The sequence below is a fragment of the Musa acuminata genome, chromosome BXJ3-11, assembly GCF_036884655.1.
Source record: "Musa acuminata AAA Group cultivar baxijiao chromosome BXJ3-11, Cavendish_Baxijiao_AAA, whole genome shotgun sequence".
Lineage (NCBI taxonomy): Eukaryota > Viridiplantae > Streptophyta > Magnoliopsida > Zingiberales > Musaceae > Musa > Musa acuminata.
In genome coordinates, this window is record NC_088359.1 from 29,447,051 (window position 1) to 29,471,531 (window position 24,481).

The following is a 24,481-nucleotide window of genomic DNA, read 5'->3' on the forward strand; positions in this document are numbered from 1 at the left end:
AAAGTTTTATGAATTCAGCAAAGCAATCTATCACTTAAATCATTGGGTAAGTAATCAAATATAAAATCTAAAGCAGTAGCTGATTCATGAGCAGCCAGAGGTGCATTCATTTAATTGCTGAATATTGCAATGCACTCTAAGCTACTAACACTCGTACGCCATGCCAAGGCATGTATATTTATGTTGCAGAATGTGCAAAAGAATTCCTTAGACATCACGCCACTTACAACCAAAATTTAACAAAAATTTTAAAGATATATTAATGTGAATAGTCATATGTTAGGGGGGCTATTGATATCATTATCCAAAAAATTAGACACGACTTGTCATGATAATTGCCATGTCATTGATAAGTTCCATAAATGAAGGCTTCCTCACCCTAGGTCTTCCACCACCCTTCAGCAGGTAATCAAAATGCAGATCCACCACCCTTGGTCTTCCCGAGTAGCACATCTTTTGCTTCATTAATCTTTGAAGCAAGATAATGGCTTCCTCCTGCATCTGGATGGTTGGCAACCATCACTTTCCTGTGTGCTTCTTTAACTTTGTCTGGTGGAGCACTTTCTCTGTTTCAGAAAGGAAGAAGGAAAAGAAACCTTCAGATATTGGAAGACATAAGAAGAAAACCACAATTAGACCATAAGTTTTCGGTCAAATCAAAAGCACAACAGACAAACAGATAAAGTAACCTGTCTGAGTCAATTATCTCATACTTTGTTTTCACAAATTGAATACCTTAAGCTGAACTTGGACGCAAGTTGAAATAATTTGCTCAATAAAAGTCTAATCACTTGCCTCCAAGTTGAATATTTCAAAATGGAGCCAAACCTTCAAATTGAATATTTAAGTCTAATCACTTGTTGAGCACAAACATCCGAAAAGTTATAAATTTTTTACATCCAAAATTGTAATTGTTCATACTGAAATATTCCATCTCCTGGCATATTAGGCTAACAAAACATTGATTGATCATACACACTTTTCAGAAGAAAGCAAGAAATTCAGGAACAATTTTATATGATTCCACATTCTAGAATTTTATATGATTTTGTTGATTGATCATCCAAACTCAACAATCAGGCCAGATTAAATAAAACTTGCATATCCCATATTCCTACATATTTGGCCTCTTCGGTTCAAACCTGCCTTCCATCAACCAAGACCCAGAAAAATGATCATCACCAAGATTTGCACAGTTTGTGTTACAAGTCCCATGACCACCAACTTATGCTGAAATGATCTCTATCATGACCTCATGCAACATATCATGGTGCTCTAAGGTGTGACCAACAAATATCCTTTAACTCCTAGTAGACTAAATTGTAGCAGGCTCAAGCAACTGAACACATTACCTTCATAATTGCAGGAATGTGCCTGCATAAGATCTTTATAATCGCAATATGTCTAATATTTAAAAATCACCGAAGTTCTTTCCTAGCAATTGCAACAAGTAAAATCTTTCAAGTACATTTACATCTTATTTCAAGTTAAGGCTTTCGATGGTACTTTTTGTTGGATAAAATCACAAGAGAATAGATAGAAACCCAGGAGACATCCAAGACTCTAATAAGATAATAATCCAAAAACTATAAGTGCTCTAGCAACTTAGCAGATCAAAGAAAATTTTATTGTCAGCACTCAACTTTAGCATTATACAAATAACTGCAGCAGTAGATACAGACCATATATAGTGCATGGTATCAATATCATATATCTCTATTCAAAGAGAAAATCTTTGAAGTTCGAACAGAGTAAATAACAGAAAATATGGGGCCGAATCACTATTGATCTCTTAGTAATGATGCATACCTAACCCCCAGAATAAGAGAAGCTTCCCTCCTGGTCATAATACCCTGGAACCCACCTTCATAAAACTTGCGCATCCGAGGAACAACCGGGCGTGCCTTGTATGCATGCCAAGCCTGGATACTGTACCTACCAGCAAGTGCAGCTGCAGCGACTGCAAGTCCTGCTAGCAAAGGTGTAGCCTGCATATAGCCAACAAAAAGAAACACAAATAAAATGAAATTGCAAAACACAGCATTACAATTTGAGTTAAATTAATATTGCATTAGCCTTATCTGGCAAGTCGTCACCATGATTGATTAAAAAAAGCCCACAAAATATTTCATCTGATATTAAAATTTGGGGCATTATTCACAGAACAATGAACAAATTATCCAATTCTCATCCACGGAAGTCTAATCTCATTATTGATAATCCTTCCAATGTCAAACTCCTTAATCAGCATCTTAAATGGACCTCCTACAAAGTTGCTGTTTCAAATCTTCAAAATTGAATCCAAACCTATCTTTTCGGCTAAAAAAAGGTTAGATGAAGATGTTGCTTAAAAAAGATGAATGTCAAGCAAGTACATTTTCAACGTTCATCATGACACTAGCCATACACCTCTGTCTAAGTCAATCACTACACATCATCATGTACAGAATTAGCATGGCTTCAATAATAATCATCATAAAATCCTTAGAAATCCATGCGCCTGTATACTTGGCAATAGCCAGAAATGTTTGAAATAAAGAAAGAGAAACAGTCAGAACCATTATCAACAACATCTCAACTTTCTCCCACAGATTATTTCCTTTAGTCCATCCCAATAGTCAACCGTTATCTGCAAATATGAAGTAATAATGCCCACCATAACCAAGATAGTCTCTCTCTCTTCTTGAGGGCATCAATGACTAATACATTTGCCATAGATGGATAGCTGTAGACTTGAAAAGAGAAACATACTACAAGTCTGATGTGCCCGAAGTCCTTTGCTATGACATTTTTCTCCACATAATCTATAATATGAAAGATTCAAGTAATTGTATAATAGACAACAATTTGACATTTAATTATCGACCAAGCATTATCATCCCTCTAATCTCACGGTGTTCTTAATCAATTAAACCACACAAATAGCTCCCTTTCATATAATTGGCTACCCAAAAGCATGATCAGAAGAACTGTTGAGAAATACCATTTGGAATAAGTTCAGTTGAAAAAAGAACAATATCACAACGTCTCTGTTGTGGGGACAGAACTATCATGACGGAGTTGGATGACTGCACGAGGCGCTTGAGATTGTGCCTCCTCTTCTCGAGCTCGGCCAGCGGGTTTAGCAGATCAATGTAAGTATCAAAGAGGAGATTGGGCATTGAAGAGGAGAAACAATCGCTCCAAGAAGAATAACAACATCGATTGAGAAACAACTCAAGGATCTCTAAAAGGGCTTAGCATTTCCACCCGAGTCATCAAGGAAACCCTAGAAACGGCGGTTCAATCAAGAGATCCAGGACGCAACAGCGGCAGCGGTTGAGAAGCAACAGCGGCTGCAGCTCAAATTTTCCATGAATCCATCAGATGATAAATGCGCTCTACCAGTACCCCGAGATCCGACCAGAATCTACAATCAGATATTCTCACAACCGCTGGAGACCTTGGTATCGTGATCTCATCCCTCAAAAGATAAACGGACGACTCGATCAAACCCCACGCGCACAAAAAGAACAAAGCAAAGAAAGAAATCCATTACGCCATTGATCAAAACCAAAGAGAAATTAGATGAAAAACAAACAAATAAACCCTCATTCTCACACGAAACAACAAAAACCAACCAAAACCCTATCATACTAAGAAGACCCGAAACGATCGGGAGGAAAATAGAAGAGGGAAATGGGGGTTACTCCACGAACATCTTTGTCCACGCGGAATATGGAACATCTTTGTCCGCAAGGCTCCAATAACACAAAGGAGGTTCCTTTCCATGGGTTATTCCGTGAGGTACCTCAAACAAGCATGAACTATTCGATCAAACGAGCAACGATTATTAATGCCATCCACTCTCACAAGCTCCACATATTAGCAGAGAAGAAGAACGACCCGATGACAACTACCAACAGAGTAGTATGACCGACAAAAATCTAAAACGACGCGGAACTTACCATCTTCACGTACGATCTCTCAAGAAGCTAGAGTTAAGCATTCGCAAACAATCTAAGCTACCGGAGCCGCACCTCAACTTCTTCGCGATCGGTACCGTCTAGGGTTTTCCTCCGATGCGGGGTTTCACCTTTGAATCTTCCTGCTTCAGATGAACAAGCGATTGAAGGTATTCACGGCTAGGATCATTTGGGCTACTGTTGGTCTGCTCTTGACATCTGGGCTTGTTTTGGGCTTCTTTTATTTGGAATTCTTTTGATTTCTCGATTCCAATAAAATATATATTTGTAATTTACGCGATATTATTTGATTTTTCCTTGATAAAAACAGATCAAACGGTCAACAAAAAGATTGGTTTAAAAACAAATTGATTTAAAAAACAGATGTTGTCGGTAATCTGTTCAAGTGTTATCTCACGTGTAACGCACGTGACAAAGGAGGCGAGACCTATTGCTTTCCATTTAACTCGTGATGTTTCTTAGTGCGTAAATCTTGACCGTCCATTTTTCGAAAAGACGCCAAAATCGAACGTCTGTCATAGCACACTAACGGCATATACTAGATTACTCATAAAACTATTATGCGCTCAAATGGTAACTTTCTTCCGTCTTCCCCCACCGACTCCGCCCCACTCATCCCCGAGCGGCTATATAAGTATAAACCCTAATGTCCCTCCCTCTTCTCGGTTCATTCTGTTTGCACGTGCAGTCATCCCGTTCCCGATCTGAATTCTATGGCGAGCAACGACCCCGACCGCGAGGAGGACGCTGCGGAGGCTACTGCCGCCGGCGAGGATGAGGACACCGGCGCCCAGATTGCCCCTATCGTCACCCTCTCGGAGGTCGCCGTCACCACCGGCGAGGAGGAAGAGCACGTCCTCCTCGATTTGTGAGCATTTGATTGTATCGGAGCCCCTTCTTCTGCTTATCTTCGAGATTCCGTGTGTTGATTCCTCTTGCTATCAGAAAGGCGAAGCTGTACCGGTTCGACAAGGAAGGGAACCAGTGGAAGGAGAGGGGCACGGGGAATGTGAAGCTTCTGAAGCACATCGAGACGGGCAAGGTGCGGCTGGTGATGCGCCAGGCTAAGACCCTCAAGATATGCGCCAACCATCTAGGTGAATCACTTGCTCCTTCTTGACTTCTGGTTCTTTGCTCTTGTTGGATTGGGTCTGGAATTTTCGCTTTCGCTATTTCAGTTCTTCCATCGATCAAGATTCAGGAGCACGCTGGGAATGATAAGTCGTGCGTGTGGCATGCGGCTGATTTCGCTGATGGGGAATTGAAGGAGGAGATGTTCTGCATTCGATTTGGTTCTGTAGAAAGTGAGCATTTTTTATCTTGTTTGGATTGCAAATGGTTTTGTAGTTGTTTACAAGCTTGATTAGGTTTATTTTACTACTGAATGATGACAGTTCTAATCTATGCTCCTGTTTTGTGCTGAGCCACCGATATTTCGTCCTTAGGTTTACTGGTACAATGATGACTTAGATTTGAGGTAGTTTGATTTTTTTTTAGATTGCTATTTACAACTCCTTTTTGGTTGTTGACAACTCCATGTTAATAATTTTTAATGCTTCTAAGTTACTCCATAAATAGACATGTATGCCCTCAATTTTCAATCTAAAGATGGAAGAGGAGACAGGGAGAATCGATGGCGGCAGCATGCTCAGGCGGAAAAGAAAAAAGAGAAGAAGAGAAGGGTAAAAATGAAATTAGAGGGGTTATAAATAATAAAATATTATTTTATTAATTTTTAAGGGATTATGAATAATAGAGGGTTGTGAATAGTAAGAAGGGGGTTCTAAATAGTAAGCTCCTTTTTTTCCTTTGTTTTGTTTGTGATCTTCATGGGAAGTTAACTCAGTTATCTTAAGAGTAAGCTCTTCAAATATCTATTGTAAGCCTAGAAGATGAATCTTATAGCACTTTAAATATCTTTCTATGAAAATATGAGGTTTCTTGATAAAGACTCCAAAAATAGATGGATCTTCTGATGTAGGCCATTAGATTGGGTGGTGATAGAATGTATCCTTTGTTAATATGCAACTTGTACGGTCATCATCGAAAAATCATTTCTTTTAGAATAGTGTTTCTTCTTGTTGTACCACTGAATTTCCAGTGGGAGATATTGATCTTAAAAAGCAGATCCTATCATGGTCTGCAGTACTGAACTGTATCGCCCGGTACGGGCGGTACGTATCGGTCCGACAGGTTACCAATACACGGACCGACTGTTACCGATCCGAGTGCACTGTAGCATTGTAGCAGTGCTACAGTACTCGGCACACCTGAGTATACCGCTCGGTATACCGTACCGTACCGATACCGAGCCCAGATCGAAACACCGGTATAGTACGGTATTGCGAACCTTGGATCCTATATTAAATATTATCTCAGAAGAAAATTTGCTACATGAATTCAGAGTTGACTTCTGTGCCTTCTTTGGAATTTGTTTCAGATTTCATTGTGATGAAACTCATTAATTATCTTCCAAATAATCAATATCTATTTGTAAAGGATATGATGTTGGTGACTTAACTTTTATGTTTAAGGATATTTGTTAAGATAGTTTTCATTTGAAAGGTATATTTTAGATTGATGGTTGAAGTCAGAGCTGAATGATATGGGAGGATTTCCTGTATAAATATTTGGAATGCCAATTTGATTTTTTTTATTAGTACAATGATTGAGATCCTATTGCTTGCTGCCCTGTGACACTGAGGAAGGATAATTTGAGAGTCAGTATCTTTCCAAACAAAAATGGATTTTGAAACAAATGAAGCTACAATTTTTTTCATGCTCCACTGACATTTATCTGTGGTATGCATTTTGTGCAATTTGAATGAATGAAGGCTGCTTAAGATAGTTTATCTCTGAGTTCTATTGAGGATAGTGACTCTGTCTGACTTTTTTTTATTTTAGGTTAAGTATTTTGATAGATTATTGGGTTTTAGATGGGTGCAACTGAGGGATTTGATTCAGTTGATTTTTCTTTGGCATGTTATCCACAGTCTTTCGTGCTAGCTAAATCTTATGGTGTAGGACTGCCTATTTTCTAGTGTGTGAAAATGTTAGAAGCTCTCTTATGAAGTTCTCCAGCTACTTCTTGTGCATGTTTCTGTCATTCTCAAAGGATCAAATTTTTATGTAGCAATGCGATCAATGTTCTCTTTAGGCTACGAAACACAAGTACTGCCTGATGTTTATGCATAAAATGTATAATACGCTACTAATGTTTCATAATTAACAAAATGTTTATCAATTTCATTAATTATTCTGGCTGCAAGTATGTCTGATGCTTAATACAGCATATTATCTAGTTATAAATTAATATAATCTACAGTAGGAAGACAATTGAAAAAGTATGAACAAAGTATTCCCCAGGAATTGTGCACAAGCAGTTATTTTTTAAAAAATATTTATGAAATAATATGTTTTGAGGAAGCATCAGGTGTGCAAGAGATGTCCCCTTGGTATCGTAGACTGATGAAATTATGTGAAGACAATTTATCTCGGTTCTGTGACCACAACTTCAAGAAGTTTCATACCTTAGAGCAAGGTTTTCAATCTTTCCCAAGATTCAAAAGGAGAAATTTTGGGAGGTTAAACTGGAGGAGCATGTAGCACTCTTTTCAAGTTATGGTCATTAAAAGGAGGATTGAGCGTTTAATCTTTGCTTGATTGTCAGCTCAAGCATCCCTCAATCTTTGTTTGATTATCAGTCCTTGTCTTTGTTTCTTTACTGGGTGTTGCCTTTTGGGCATGTGTTTTGAGATAATTCAAATGATGTATTTGACACTGTTTTGACTTGTGACTTGATCTTAACGTTACAGACTGCAAGAAATTCATTGAGACGGTGGAAGACATCACGGAGTCTGACGGAAAGCATGTTGAGAAAGAGAGCAAGGATGCCTCAGATGCTGCTGGACTCTTGGGCAAATTGAGTGTAGACGAGAAAAAAACGGATGAGGCTGCAGTTCCCCCTGCTGCTGCTTATGTCAAGGCAGAAGATGAGAAGTCAGAGGCAGAAACCAAAGCTTAGGAACTTACAAAAGCCAAGGACTGAAGGGTGTCCATTTATCAAAAATATGATGGTTATACTGGGTTAAATTATAAATTTTGCATGTTAACCAAAAATTTACTTCAATATCTCAAGGGACCGAGCTAGATTTGCATAGATCAAACTGAGATAAACCGTGGTCAGTGTCTTCCACATGGCTTTGTGACATGCCTGTTGAGTGATTCATTGGTTGTTTTAATCGTCGTGTCAGTGCACATTGTTTGAATATTGATGTCATCGCATTGATTGTTTGTCATACTACTGATACCACATCGACATTGTATATATGCACAGTGGCAATGGTGGTGGAAGGTCTCCGGCAATTTCTGGGTGCTGCTTTGCGTTATGCATCACTATTATTGGCTCAAGCTATCTAAGTTGACTTTGCCACGGCAAAATTGAACTAAGATTTTGGGCTAACTATATATTATCTTTGATCTTTTCAGTATCTCTATCCTAAAAAAATTTATATTAAAATCTAATATATTAAAATTAAATTTAATATTAAAAATTAAATTTATATTAAATTTTGTAAAGATTAAAAATAAAAATATTTTATTTTTTTATCTTAGTATTATTGGTTTTATTGATAGGCATAGAAATGGTATAAAAATGATAGATAAAAAAGGTAGTTTTAATGTTTCGATTATATTTTCTTTTGTTATGTCATAATTAAAATTTTTTAGTCGACTATTAAGATGATGATAGATAGTGGAGTCATTGCGTCACAAGCGATGTAGCCCGCTCTCGATGATAGTAAGAGCTTAAGTGTGTGGTGTGCCTCAGTGAGTTCAAGGACGACAATGAGCTTCATCTCCTTCCTCGTTGCAATCACGCTTTTCATTTGGACGATACTGATGTCTTGCTCTTCTCCCACATAACTTGGCCCATCTATTGTGTCAACCTCGTCGAGCAAGCCACCATCGATAATCTCGATCTACTACCTGGAGCCACCTCTACTATAGACCCGATAGGTCTTCAGCCAGAAACCACTGCCCTACCATTGGATCATGTCACCATTATTGTGGACCCATAGCAATGACAACAAAAGAGGAGGAGCGGAAGGAGGCAGTCATGGAATTGGTGCATATTGCAAACTAAAGGTGCGCGACGGGCAACAACCAGCAAAGCTCTTGCGGGCTCATTCAACTAGACATTCCAAGGTTTGATCGGTGGTGGACGTCAATCGAGACACCCTCAACGTCTCGCTCTCCCTCCTCTTTCTTTTCCAGCAATGCTCTGTATCTGCGTCGGTGAGACGTAAGGCCTTTGCCTCATCTCTTGCCGACATAGTTGCAGGACAATGCAGAGCGACCATCGTCTTTATCCTATTCCTCCTCTTCCTTTAACTCACATTCTACCATGACTCCCCTTTTTCTTCCTTCTCCTTCCCTACAAAAAAACTATATGAGTCTCTCGAGCTCCACCACTACCATAGTTGTCACCCCCACCTCGGTTATCGATGCTCAACTCAATATTGACAAGGTCAACCGCATAGTTATTCTCATCAATCACCACCACAATAGCCACTTGCAGCTCTAAGTATTATCACGTGTTATATCTAAGTATTATCACGTGTTATATCTTCCATTGATAAAGTCGATGACATTAGGGTATATGGGGTTAAATATTTTACTTTTATAATTATAGAGATTTTAATATATATTTTTTAAGTTTAAGGATCATGATGAAAAGACACCTAACTACAAGGGGTAATCTATAATTAGCCCCAAGATTCAAGACCTAGTCACTAAACCTGGTATTTTATAAGTCGAAACTCTATCCAATATGTATACTTTTTAATATGACATAATTTAATGAAATTATGAGTAAATTACAATATGATAGTTTTTATCATACAATTTCAATAGGTCATAGCATATTACAATTTGTTAGTTTCTAATAATTTTACACATATTATATTCTTAAGAGATAAATAGGATTGTAATCTACTTATAATTTGCTAATTTCTTCACATGGTTCATTAATTTCCTTTACTATGGAATGACCAAACTCCAATAGGAGCTGAGATTGGAATTTTTGTACGGATACCAATGCAATTCAAAATTTAAATTGTTAAATTAATTCTTAGTAATATGGATTATTCTTCTTTTTTTTTTTTACTTTTCTTCTCATAATGAATATACCCTCTTTCAGGCAAATAATAACTTGTAGGGAGAAAAAATATTAAAAAATAAAATAAGAGAGAGAGAGAGAGAGAGAGAGAGAGAGATGAGCCCTTTCTATTATTCGATCTCTCAGTTCGAAGAGTTCACAAGCAAACAACTGGCAATTCTTCATCATGGAGTGGGGCAGCCTACGACGGACGGACTTGGAAGTGTCATCTTGTCGACATGTGAACTACAGCAGTGAATGTGGTGTCTGAGTTGTGTCCTCAATCCGTAAGCTCCAATCTCAAGTCACTTACTATTGTCTGAAATAAAGTCACAGTGCCCCATGCATAAACTGGAGAGACGTGACATGGAGAAAGCTACCGAGTCTTCCTTCTACGAAGCTTGGCACCTTCTGCATTATTGTGGTCCTTCTGAATTGCCATGTCCGTGCATCTGGTTTAAAGTTCAGCTCCATCGTAACACTGAGCAATCGGGTAAAGAGAAGGAAGTGGGATTTAAGATCGGCGAAGGGAGAGGAGGAAGATCTGGATGCCTCATGGCCAGAGTCTCCGAGCTGCCTCCCATTCAGCTGGGGTTCAGAGTGAGTTTGACAGATGACAGAAGCTACATGCTCGAGGGAGTGATCATGTTGCTGGTTCTGGTGATCCTCTTTACTCTCTGCCTCTCTTCCGTCTTCCTCCCTTGCCTGCACACCAGACGTATCCGACGGGGCCCAGGTGGAGCCAGCTAACACTGTCATGCAGATGGTTCTATGTTAGAAGCAGCACATCTTTCGAGTCAAAGGGAATCGGTAGGTTCTGCAATACTATGTTCTCGTGTGGATTCAGCTCAGGACAGTGTCAATGAAATAAGAAATGAGCTTGTAAGATGACAAAGAGGTTGTCATCGATGGACTCGGTGCGAGCTTTGATCTGCTTTCTTTTGTCTTCAGAAAATGTGAAGATGTTCTCCACTTCCATGGATGGATGGACGGACCGACTAATTTATGCTGCCTTCTCTCTCTCTCTCTCTCTCTCTCAAGGATAAATCATAATAGGAACAAGACAACACCAAACTCTCTGGTTCTCACAATCCAACAAGCAATTCAAATAGGACTCGACAGATTGGAAACTCAAATGTATTGTCCATTACGAAAGGATCTCAAGGAGAGTTGCGGTTCTTCAACTTCCAACTTCACAAGAGCTCCACCCGAGAGCTGAGCTCACTCATGGAGTCCCCCACTGGACTAACAATTTAAATACATAAGGCCATATCAAAACCCAACTAAACGATACCAAATGGGCCTAAAATGGCACACAACATGTAGTGTGGGCCTCAAATGTAAGCCCACAGAAACCATTGCATGCACCTCTTTATACCTCTAAATGGTATCAAATTAGAAATAATGGGAGCATATATGATCATATTATCTTACTCTTCCAAATGGTAGCATTACAAATAAATATTGTCAAGCAACAAACGAATCGAATCCATTTCATGATGGAGTCTCGATTCTTAACCATTTATATTTACTGTTCTTCTACTTCTTCGATGCTTGTATTTTGTGGTATGTATTTTTATTTTCTTCCCCTATGTATTGTAGAAATATGTTATCCAGAAAAATAAAGAAGAAGACTAAATTGATTGAAACAATATACAATACTCCATATTTATACATGTTTGGAAGGGAGAATTACTTTCCTCAATAGATTTACGATATCTCATCATGTAGTTAAGAAGATCTTGACTGTTGTCGAGGTTGTTATCACAGGAGATCTTGATTGTTATCAGGCTTCATTATTTGTGTACTCATTAGATGAGTATGGAGTGACATCTTGTTGACATCAAGAATCAAAATGGGTCTTTCAAGTTTCAAACAAATTAATTTACTTTTTTTCTCACTCAAACAGATAAAAAGGATGAATTCCTAAAAAAAAAAAAAATCCTCTTTTGGGTTTTCTTGGGAATTATCATTCATTTTCAAAATTCTATAATTATCTCTGTCGTCTCTTCTTTTTCCTATCGACCAATCTATAGGTTAATCTATCCATACATTATGTTATAGTATTTTCAGTAATATTAAAAAATTATAATATAATACAAAAATATTATATTATATATTTTTTAATTAAAACTACTATGGCATAGTGTAAAAATACTAAAATTGGATCGATTCCTCCTATGGACTGTCCGATAGGAAATAAGAGAAAAAAAAAATTCAGATATTGGGTAAAAAAATGATATGGTGAGAAAATTCTAAATATGAGAAACATTTTCAAAGAAAAACCCAAAAGGATGGATTTTTTTTACGATAATTCGCAAAAGAAAAATAAGATGCATCTCTCTCTCTCTCTCTCTGTGTTTGCGTGGTCTGTGTTCTTGGCACTGGAGACATCTCGAGTACAAGTCTACTGACTCATGACAAGGATGGATCCTATTGCTTGTACCTCCTCACAGCAACTCCACGCCTTGGCTCCTTCACTGCATCAATGCATGCATCGGTCTCAGCTTTGAAAGCATGGGCAGAGCTGGAAGCAGCAGCTCTTGTTATCGTTTCATGACCCTCCTCGACGTGGCTCAGCTTATTATCACCAGAAACCTGACATGAGTAACAGTTCCCATGGATGGCATGGCCCTCGTTCATGTCTTCCATTATTTGTTCTTTAACAGGGACATGCAGCGCCAGCATCTTCATCACTGTTCCATGTCCCTAAAATATCGAGTATATAAAAATTAATGTTCATCAATTTTTTTTTCGTTTCTTTTTCTTTGAGGAGATTCATCTATGACCTATAACGCTTGATATATTCAAAAAGAAACATAGTGAATACCCCAAGATGATTGAGAATTATTTAATCGTCTTTCTCCGAGGAACAAACAAAACATAAGCAACTTAAATTTAGGATAGTTATATAAAATCTTAGGAAAATACTTTTTCTTAGGATGCACAAAAGGCTTGTCAAGTAGTTTTTTCTAATTAGGTTTGATCAAGTCTTGCAAGTGATTAAAAATCAATATTCATCACTTTTCTTTTCTTTTCAGGAGTTTCATCTATGACCTATAATGCTTGATATATTCAAAAAGAAAAATAGTGAATATTTGAAGATGATTGAGAATTATTTAATAGTTTTTCTCCAAGAAAAAAGCAAAACATAAACAACTTAAATTTAGGATAACTTTTCAAAATCTTCATATATATATATATATATATATATATATATATATATATATATATATATATATATATATATATATATATATATATATATATATATATATATATATATATATATATATATATATATATATATATATATATATATATATATATATATATATATATAGGGCACACAAGGCTTGGCAAGTAGTTTTTTCTAATTAGATTTGATCGAATCTTGCAATTAGTATTATGTTCTTGGCCACAAAATCTGATGAGTAAACATAGTAAACGTTACAAAAATTGTGATTTTTTTGACAAATTATAGGACATCAATTGATTAGCAATAGCTAAGGCATTAACTTTGGAGAAACGTGGTTGAAATCAATCATATGTTGAGCTTAGGGGAGATGCTGTTCTTGGATCTCACCTCATTCATTCATTCCTTCCTTTTTGTGTTTTTGGTTGTCATGTATGGTTGCGATCGAGTGTGCAAGGATGATTTGTTGTCCTCCTCGTCCTCGTCCTCGTCCTCGGCCACAAGATACCGTGCATTCACCTCGGGTGGAAGATGGACGGACACAGGCGCTCAAGATTCCTTTCACGTACATGGCAAAGATTTAGGCATCAGGACACGGACGGGACGTGTCGGAGGGAACTAAGACAACACAATATGTTTACGAGATCATACTTGTAATGTGCCATTAATATTGCCTCCTCGTATTCGTTTGACATGGATTCCTTACCATCATCTAAACTAAATGTTGTAGGCAAGTGCTTCTTTTATCTTTTGGAGTGAGAAATCTAAAACCAAAAGAATACAAGAGATCACCAATTGAAATAATATATTAGACAATCAAATCAAGATAGTAACTTATTTCAGTAACTTCATGTCTATGTCCATAAAGAAAACTAATTTTAATTTTTTTTACTATATAAAAAATTAATATAATTAACTATTCTTCCTTAAATTAGCTCAAACTCAGACTTAAAACCCCTTATATATCATCTTATATAAATCCGAATAACTTTTCAATCAATTCTCTCTAGTCTCACATCAAAACACCTTGAGACCCAAAATATATTTATAGAAACAAGTCCTAATTCTCCGAGAACTACTTTTCCTAATTAAATTTTTAATTTAAATTTTAATCTTAATCTTAATCAACCAAAGAGTTTAAATTTAGTTATGACTGCTTCAAGTAGTTTAAATATAATTAAGACTCTTAAAAATACTTATCAACCTAACATAATGTAATAAAAAAATAAATTGAGAAAAAAAAGGATCTCTAAACCTTGGAGCTCTTTCATGGTTGTAAGTTTTTTTTTATATATTTATGATTAACATGGATTTTGCATGATTCCTATTTGTCTGATTATTAGATAATATTTATGTGTAGGAGATAAAAATAAGAAAATATTAGTAAGTATTGAAAAAATCAAATCACATATATTGACCATGATGTTGTGCTTAAATGTGAAAATTAAAATTTTCTAATATGGTAGTATATTATGGTGATAAGGATCAAAGTGAGATTCATATTAAAAAGAAAATATATTTATTAATCAAAATGAGTTAAGTTAATTAAAATGAAGTTAAGTGACATTTACTCTCCATAATCTATATAAAAAATAAATGGACTAATAAGTCTCATCAAATGAACGATGCATTTATCTTATAAGAGGTTGATATTATTCTTAAAAATACTAATAACATATCGATGCATACTTGATTGGAATAATATCAAAAAATACTAATAGCTTGTCATTAATGATACTTAGGTATCGAATGTGCAATATCCCGATTAATCCTAAATTGGGTAAGACTAATATTGACTTATAAAAATTTGATTAGTATATTATTATTAATTTTAGCCTAAATATTTCAATGATTTAATCCAAATGAAATTGATAGATCAATTAACCTATCGGATTCTAACTCATTAAATTATTTAAGTGAATGGAGATTGGAAAGACTAAGAGGGATTTGTAAGTATATAAACATGGCTTCATAGAAGAGATAACAAAAGATAAACATAAGAAGTACTAAAATCCTTAATATTTATTTATCACCACTACATGCTAATCAAATTCCTAACTCCACTCAAATCTTGAATTAACATTTCAACAAAGCATAGGAATTATTATTGGAAATAAAAAAAGGTAAAAAAAAGAGAGTTAAAGATTATAAAGACTATCAAGAGCACAAGTACTATCTTTGTGTACAATAGCGAGTGATATCGCCCCATACTATGTTGGACGAAGTAGGCAATAGGTCTCTCCCAAAGTCCTCTCACTCCATCAAAGTTTGTCCCTTTGGAATCTAACTTTGGAGTGCCACATAACTTGAGGTGCAAGATTTAGAACATAAAAGTATATTTTAGTAATTAAACTTCAGTTTTGTTAATTAGTTGTCTTAGTTTTACATCACATTTTAATCATGTCATAACATTAGTTTCTATCGATAAGCATAGAATGTGATGAAGTTGATGATACGACTCGATTAAAATATTAATTGGAATTTAGAAAGTCAATAAGCAAAACCAAAGATCAAAATTTGGAACATAATTGAGCTTTGCTTTTTGTTCATTACGTTCAACCCATTTCTTCTCCCTCACAATGGAATACATTGAAAGATAATTAGAGAATAATATCATACTGTGAGCATGGGATGAGTCGGATGATATAGCTCGTTCATCCAGTGTTATATCATATGTTGTATACCATTTAAGTTTGTCGTGCATAATCGACACAAACATTCACTTATCCTACCTACGTAAATTATTGTGTCATTGCTAATCTTCTTGAATGTTGATGTATTCTCTTTGGAAAGAAGGAACAAAACATCACTGTTGATCGGTCCTTTTTCACGTACCATAGATTTGTACTACTATGAGTAAACAGTAACCTCATTTTACTACGCCACAAAAGCATGGTAGGAGTGGTAGAGAGAGATGGAAGGAAAGAGCTTCTTTGGTGGGCACAATTATGCTTATGTTTCTTCGTGACAAAACTTAATTTGAGAGATATTTTGTTCCTTAAATTAATGTAATGTTATCATTTTATATCATTAAAATTGAAGATAATTGTCACTGGCATATAGGTAAAACATATTTAGTATCTCGGTCTTTATACTTAAAAAATTTATATTGAAATCTCTATGATCCTGAAAGCGAAGCATTTAACCTCATTTATTCTAATGTCATCGGCCTTATTGACGAAAGATATAGTACGTGACAATATATAGATGAATGACATAAAAATAATAGGTAAAACAATAATTTTAACGATAGTGACGGGTGATAACACCGTACTATTATGATGGTGGTCGACGAGAATAACGTGATGGTCGACCTTATCAATATCACGAACTCGATCTATATCTTCCGTCGTTAAAACCGATGATGTTATGGTAAATTGGGTTAAATATTTTAATTTCATAACTATAGAAAGTTTAATATAAATTTTTTAAGCCTATAGAATGTGATGTTAAAAAAGTTTGACTATAAAAATTTTAATATAAATTTGTTAAGCGTAAGGATCCATATGCTAAAGAGATCTAAATTATAAGAAATAATTTATAATTAGTCCGCATGAAATAAAAATTTTAACTCGTTATAATTACCACATCTCATCATAAAAATGCAAAGAATTGCACACCAACACAACACAACAGAACATGTAAAAGGAAGATTTTTACAATCATATTCAAGAATATATATTTTGTCTGAGAAATAAATGGAGGAAAAAACCCTATCCCTCGTACAAAGTTTATGAGACATCATATTCATTCACGACGTACATACAGGACCGGCAACTGATAAGTCCGAAGCACTGCATCACGAGGCTACGGATTTGCCACATGATTGATTGTACATCTTCGAGTCATTGGACAGCAACATATCAGTCACACTTCCCTCTGCAACTATTGTGGATGCCACACCTGATGACCTCATGAACAGTTCTTGCATCAACTTTAGCTTTGCACTGTGAAAGATAAAAGACTACTTCTTACCCAAGTCAAAAGCATACTTATCCTGATTCCAGTTGCTCACAACAAATAGATCCAATTCAAGGTAAGTTTGGGAACATATTTATGAATATGTAATATCCTTTTCATATTTTTAGTATTTATTTAAGAATAAATACATATTTTTTTATTTAAATTAATAGATAATTAAATAAAATAAAGAAATAAATGAAGGTATGCAATTTTATATATATATATATAAATTTATATGATTCAGATATATAATAAATAAAAACTATAAAAAACTATAATTAGCGTGAGGCACATATATATTTTGGCCTGAAAGATTTGCCACGGCCAACTTTCCAGTGTGACCGGACTCCACCAACATCTCCTCCTTTCTTCCCACAGTAGGCTACCGACTCCAGCCGCAGGGCCACCGTGTGTCGGTTCTCTTTCTAATGCCTTCTTTTCTTAACCGTGATTAGAGAGAGAAGAGAAGAAGCGACGTGAAAGGGGTAGAACAGTGCCAGTGGGCGAAGAGAAGGCAGGGGGAGGCGGTGCATGGAGTCGGCGGAGCCGTGGAGGGGTGAGGCAAGACCGCCTCAGGCGGAACCGAGTCGGTACGAGTCGCAGAAGCGGCGAGACTGGAATACCTTCGTGCAATACCTGCGGAACCATAAGCCGCCGCTGGTGCTGTCGCGGTGCAGCGGTGCCCACGTGATCGAGTTCCTGCGGTACCTGGACCAGTTCGGGAAGACCAAGGTGCACGTCCCCAGGTGCGCCTTCTACGGTCACCCGAGCCCGCCGGGGCCCTGCGCCTGCCCCCTGCGCCAGGCCTGGGGCTCCCTCGACGCCCTCGTCGGCCGTCTCCGCGCCGCCTACGAGGAGTCCGGCGGCTCCCCCGACACCAACCCCTTCGCCGCCCGCGCCATCCGCATCTTCCTCCACGACGTCCGCGAGAGCCAGGCCAAGTCCCGCGGCATCCCTTACGATAAGAAGAAGCGGAAGCGCGCCGCCGCCGCGGCCGGCCAAGGCCACGCTGGAGGTAAGCCTTCCTCCTCCTCCTCCACTGCCCTCAGTGGCGACAGTTCTGATTCCGGCACCGGCGAGGGTCCCGGTGCCTCCCTATTAGGCTCCTTTACTTCCTGATCACTTCTCCAGACTCTCTCTCTCCTCTTCTCCGTTGTTTGTGGCTAAGGAACGATAAAGGAAAGAAGGCCCGAGAGATTGCAAATCGTTTCCTCTCTCAAAGTTCTTTGAATTGAACGCGATGACTGTGTTTGTCTACTTCAATTTATCTTTCAATGACATTCCATTTGATCCGACAAAAAGAATGTTCTCAGTACATTCAATGTGCTTCTATTCCTCTACACCCTATTCTTCCAACATCTTCGTACCACGTGTTGTAGCGATGAAGAGAAAATTACCGGTCTTCCAAAGAATCTACAAAGCAATGCAGACCTTTTGACACCCCAGTCGTCTTCCTGTGTTGGGCAAAAAGAGGTCTTGCTGCAACTAGGTCGAACTCGAGAGGTCTTCAATGGTCCTCTTCTGGTTCAAGCCCCAGGCCTTCCCACACCTGCGTCTCCTATTTCTCTCTTCAGTTTGCCGGTGATAACAGTTTGGTCTTCTCTAGCAGTAGTCTTCGCGCTCTCTCTCTCTCTCTCTAGATTTCAGCAACAACTATTTCTCTTTTGGAGTTCTCACTGTATCTTCTTTGACCTTTTCTACGTTTCTAACATATTATATTTGCAAGTTACTATGGCATTATTAGTGGTATCTGTTATGATTAAGGTTTTGGTACGTTTGGTGTGTTGATAATACATGGAATGTAATATGGTATTTTATAAAATAATTATATTGGTTGAGTTGTTATGAGATAATGGATGAAAATAAAGGATTATTCTGTAAGAATAAATCTCCATGCAAGCATTATTTTCTTCCTTTTCTCCCTCTATAATTCAATATACATAAAATCCATAAAACAAAACTTTCATCATAAGCCATCTCTCTCTTGATTATTTTTGGTAATTCAAGTTGCAAGAAAAAGATGTTTTTGAAGTAAACATTGCAATAAATAATTCAAATATAAATTACCATATGAAAACTATAGTTTTGAATTTATGAAGATTAAAATTGTTTGAAAATGATAATGAAAAATATGAGAATCAAACATGATAGCATATCAAAAACAATAGATGTGATGAATCTTGGGGTTAATTACAGACTATCACTTAATTATTTATATTTAATATTATAATTTTTATATTTTTAAAAATTATATTATGATTTCTATATTTATGAAAGTGAAACATCGAGCGGTATAAAAAGATAATTTTATAAGTTTAAAAATTAAGAGAGAAAGGGTTTTGTCGGCGCAACGGTTCAAATATTTTACCTTCGTAAATATAGAGATCTCAATATAATTTTTGAAAGTAAAAGAACCGAAATACTAAAAGTAATTAATTACAAAAAATACTTAATTAGTTTTAAATCTTGAAAAATATTAAATAAAGAGTCTCAATATAATATTTTCAAAATGATGAGCAGCATAAAAATATGAAATTAGAGGAGAGTGAATAATTTCCATACAACACTTATGCTTCCAAAGTTGGTCAACCAAACTATGGATGATGATCAACTTGTATATAAAGTTGATTCTAATGTGATGATCATTGAAGAAGACCGAAAACTTCTCTTATTTTGAAAAATTATGATGAAGATCGATCGATCTTCAAATTAAAATATGGAAATGCTTTTCAACCTGATCTTATTATTAGCTTCAAGAACATTAAATAATAGAAATTAAACCAGAAATCATAAAGAACGGAGGAACCATACACTACCGCATTTGCATTATTCAGCCCCTTATGACTTCGTCCACTGCTCACCACCGTGTACACGAGTCTCTCTTTTCGGTGCTGATTTTGATGTAACAGCGATGCTTCTCGCTCCTTCCGGTGATGGGTCGTCGGTGGAGCAGACCTTGTCGAAAGGGCAACAGCTCTCTCTCTCTCTCTCTCTCTCTCTCTAGTGGGACAAATCTTTCAGAATAGTATGTCGTGCATGCAAGCCACTGCTCTCTCTCTCTCTCTCTGCAGTGGAACATATCTTTTAGAATAGTATTGTCTTGCAAATGGTGTCTTCTAAAGCTGAATAAACCTCTCCTTCTACTACCTATTCTTATTCTTCAATGATAAAGTGGAGTGAGAAAGCAAAGCAACTTCTCGTCCAGTCATTGTCCGGACTCAGAGCATGGGCTCGAAAGGAATATATAGCTTAAATATTACTGATCCATTTGCTTCTACGTTTGTGACATCACTCTTGCTAAAGATATTTGAGTAAAAATATTACAGATGGAATTAATAACTAAAAAAATAGTATTAGGGTTTACTTCCATGGATTTCTTTCTTTCTTTTAGCACACTGCAATGAATGCTCTTTACAGTTAGGGTTTACTTCCATGGTGATTGTTATCAGGATGGTTCAGAAAGCTGATAGTTAGTATATATGGCAGATATCTTGGAGTAGAATGTACCATTAACTTTGTGGGACATGATCTATGAGTAAGCTACTTGGAAGAACTGTTGCAGGAGCAGCTGTTATGTTTGCTAGCCCTGCAATACCATGTTCTGATGCTTCTGAAATATATATTAATAGATCAAAGATGTCTGTTGTTGCTGAGACAAGAAGATTTATGACTACATTTTGTATTAGCAAATTAATTTCCTTTGGATAAATAACAGGTTTTAGCTTCTTTTCTAATTTCCAAGGTATACCATATGCTTCATTCTCTTCTTTCCAAGGTTTATAATATTGATATGGCTCTTATATATATATATATATATATATATATATATATATATATATATATATATATATATATATATATAAAAGAAAATGTTGCTGTCCTTTTTCTCCTCTTTTATGTGAACTTCCATGAAATCAAAAGCATAGATTAAAAAAAATCATAGTAATCATGTAAAATAATTTGAACGTGATTGAACACAATACACATAGTTTAAAAGTCAGTCTTTTATACGAGCAACTTGTTTTTGATACCACTGTTGAGAAATCTGAGGTGATATCGCATGTATAGTAGAAGAATAGAAAACACAATTCCAGAATTCCCACAGAAAAATGTTTCTTATCGTCATGCAAAAGTCGGCGCGCAAAAACCCGCGAAACCGAAAAACTATGCATAAGAGAATTACCTACATAGATCGTATATTATTAAATTCCTACAGATCTATGAGATTAGATAAAGAAGTTCAAATGCCCTCATCTCTGATGGTGATCCACATGATAGGGGCTGCGAAGATGCTTCTCAAATCACTGTCCAAAACTCTTTCTTGTGCGCACCACATAATCAAGAGGGGCTACCCCTTCTTGCTGTCTATACGCCCCAAATATGGGCTGCAATATAAGGAGGAGAGGGAGAGAGGAAAATAGGAGGTGGTAGTAAAAAAGAACTTAGATCATGACCCTTTAGTTCCTTCCTATTTATAGAGGACCCTTATTAACTTAACTCGAATGAATGTTGCCATACTGGGTACTAGATCTCCATTCAACTACTAAGCCTATTAGATTAGTGGGTCTTTACCCGATAATCTCTTATTGACTCTTATTGGATCTCATTTATAGGATCCAATAATTCAGAGGGTTATTGAATATCCAATAAGATAGGGGTTCCAACGGATATCTCACATCCGAACCTTTACTCGTCGTAACACATACCATATATGTGTGACCCTCTAGGCCCAATATCAAGCTGGCTATGAGTTATACATATCAGAACTCTTTCTAACTTAGTGAATTATTATCTTTATAATAATTCACTCGATTCATCGACTACCGACGTCTAGGCCACTACACCGCAATCCTCATACGATACAGGGGAATCCAGTCCATTGGACTTATCTATTCTCAATTACTGTATATCTATAGTCTCTCATCAATATAATATCCTAGAGACCATGTACTGAACATGGTGCTATTGGGCTCATTCTACTCGAGTCTCGCTCTAATCGGATTCTCCCGGAGAACTCTTTCTCTCTCAATCTAAATGATCCTGGCTAGGGAGTTGTTTGAGCAAGAACACATGTGATATTTCTCTCATTACTCCTGATGACTAACTATGCTGGATCTAAGACTTTCAGGCCTATAAGTCTAGTATTAAAGAGTGGAATACTCATACAAGACATTCTTGGTGTCTCAAGTCTAAGGACTAGATACACCACTGGGACTATGGAATCGTTGTCTGATAATAAGGTATCATCAATCATCCAATATTCTATGAGTGAATCAATCAGTGAACTCATTCTCTAATGAGCACTTGCACTATATCCCTATTGTCCCCACACGAGCAGTTATGAGACAAGTTGCCTCTATCATATGGACGGGTATATAGTACATCAATTTGTCCAGTTATCTCGATGTCTCTCTCGAGTAACCTATGATCATGATTATTTAGGGTCTGTGTTTAAAGACGAATCAGGTTCATTATCGTGATCTTATCACGATCTGATTCTCATTACACATATTCATGGACATCATAATATATATTCATACAATAAGAAATATAAAGTGATAAAACATCAAATAATATAATAAATAAAAAGAGTGTATGTCATATCATATATATATGTTATCACTCATATGATTGATTTGTAGGACACGTATAAAAGTGATGACATATCAGTAACACTTCTTCTGACATTATTGTTTATCACTAATAAGGCACTAGAAGTTATATTGCACTACAGCAACATCCAGTAGAGTGGCAAATCCAGTTATAACCAAGACCTCTCTATGTGCATGGTAGGTAACAATCACTATTATTTGTGCACGGAGTCCCAATATCTACACATCTTGTAGCTTATTCTTTTACTGAATTCTCTGTAAGTGAATAAATTCACATAGTAATAGAAGCTAGAGAATCATCATCAGTTAAATAATGATGTGACACAAAATAAATTTAAATTGAAGATGATAATAGTATATACCAACTGATGTTATAAATATGATAAGACAAAGAACAAGGAGACCAATAGTATAGATAGAGAATTTGGAAGTCATTTCCTAATGAGTATGATGAAAAGGGTTTCTATGTTATAAGTTTAGCAAATAGAACACCACTATATATATTTGCAAAGAACACCGATCTACAAATTCTCAAAGTTTTCTACCAAGATTGATTATTTCAAACAAAAGATTCTTAAATATAATTCTCATGATCTTGTGAGATTTGCTTTACACAAGAGTTGGGTCTAGTATTATGCGATGGTATCTAAAAAATATTTATTGAACATATGTAAAAGATGAATTATAAGATATGATTCATGAAATTTTAATTAACAAAATAAGGTATATTTTTTAGATTTACCATTCATGAAGTATATCAAAGACAAATGAAACAGTATATCATATTTCCATTGAATGGTGAGTTGTTTCATTGGTCTAAATTATATAATATTAAGAGGTTTATTTCATAGTTCTTGAATTTATCTTACTATAGTGTATCAATTTTCCAATGAGTAGAGGTCAGTATATAATTTATGATTTAAAAAATACTTAACCAAAACTTCAAAACAAGGTCTCTATATCAAAAACAAATGGACTGATAAGTTTCATCCAATGGATCACACATTTATCTCAGAAGAAGTTGATATTGTTCGTAAAAATACTAATAGCATGTCATTACATACTTTATCAAAATAGTATCAAAATACATATCATACATTAAGGATTGGGTATCAGTAGAATAATAGTATTGAGATGTATTACATATAGATTATAATATATCATACCACCAATAACAAACTAAAATTTTTTCTAATTTATTTATTGGTCCTACTAGTTTTTGAGAAAAATAATTTTTTCGATATTCTATATTCAATTAGATGGTTAAAATATAAATATATATATATTTAAACTAGCTCTTTTATGTTTATAAACATATAGATTATTGATTTCCTGATAGCATCTTGAGCAAGTCACCCACTTGGATTTCAAAGTTTTTGGTTAAAATATAAATAGGTGATATATAATTAGTGGAGGTTGACCAACTTCTTATTTAACCTTATCCCCTTATGATGATTTCTAATAATCACAATATATTTATATAATCTTAATATTTCTTGAAATAGGAATTGCGTAAGGGATCTTGACATTGATTTATCTTCTAACTATCTAAGATTCATGCACTTGAGAGTCACAAATCTCAAGTGCT

At 35.9% G+C, this 24,481-nt stretch overlaps 3 protein-coding genes across 3 annotated transcripts; 2 read left to right on the forward strand and 1 right to left on the reverse strand.

The window, feature by feature from the left end:
• Nucleotides 1-137: 137 nt before the first annotated feature.
• Nucleotides 138-4,126, reverse strand: LOC135652744 (mitochondrial import inner membrane translocase subunit TIM14-3-like). The gene is made up of 3 exons (XM_065173948.1): nucleotides 3,948-4,126; nucleotides 1,810-1,988; nucleotides 138-566 (listed from the first exon to the last, which is right to left on the reverse strand). Exons 1-3 carry the CDS (start codon nucleotides 3,948-3,950, stop codon nucleotides 410-412), a joined length of 339 nt encoding a protein of 112 aa, XP_065030020.1. The 5' UTR covers nucleotides 3,951-4,126; the 3' UTR covers nucleotides 138-409.
• A 485-nt stretch (nucleotides 4,127-4,611) lies between these two features.
• Nucleotides 4,612-8,263, forward strand: LOC135652626 (ran-binding protein 1 homolog a-like). Its single transcript, XM_065173711.1, has 4 exons — nucleotides 4,612-4,833; nucleotides 4,911-5,062; nucleotides 5,144-5,269; nucleotides 7,781-8,263. Exons 1-4 carry the CDS (start codon nucleotides 4,679-4,681, stop codon nucleotides 7,987-7,989), a joined length of 642 nt encoding a protein of 213 aa, XP_065029783.1. The 5' UTR covers nucleotides 4,612-4,678; the 3' UTR covers nucleotides 7,990-8,263.
• A 9,363-nt stretch (nucleotides 8,264-17,626) lies between these two features.
• LOC103972585 (protein G1-like7) lies at nucleotides 17,627-19,134 on the forward strand. The gene has a single exon (XM_009386939.3). It carries the CDS (start codon nucleotides 17,813-17,815, stop codon nucleotides 18,398-18,400), a length of 588 nt encoding a protein of 195 aa, XP_009385214.1. The 5' UTR covers nucleotides 17,627-17,812; the 3' UTR covers nucleotides 18,401-19,134.
• Nucleotides 19,135-24,481: the final 5,347 nt, after the last annotated feature.

Excerpts from the sequence above, each read along its gene's own strand:
- LOC103972585 (XM_009386939.3), top strand. The coding sequence starts at position 17,813 with ATGGAGTCGGCGGAGCCGTGGAGGGGTGAGGCAAGACCGCCTCAGGCG.
- LOC135652626 (XM_065173711.1), top strand. The coding sequence starts at position 4,679 with ATGGCGAGCAACGACCCCGACCGCGAGGAGGACGCTGCGGAGGCTACT. Across the intron at positions 5,063-5,143 it reads GATATGCGCCAACCATCTAG|TTCTTCCATCGATCAAGATT; the intron begins GTGAATCACTTG and ends TCGCTATTTCAG. Across the intron at positions 5,270-7,780 it reads TCGATTTGGTTCTGTAGAAA|ACTGCAAGAAATTCATTGAG; the intron begins GTGAGCATTTTT and ends TTAACGTTACAG.
- LOC135652744 (XM_065173948.1), bottom strand. Across the intron at positions 567-1,809 it reads TCTCTTATTCTGGGGGTTAG|AGAAAGTGCTCCACCAGACA; the intron begins GTATGCATCATT and ends TTTCTGAAACAG.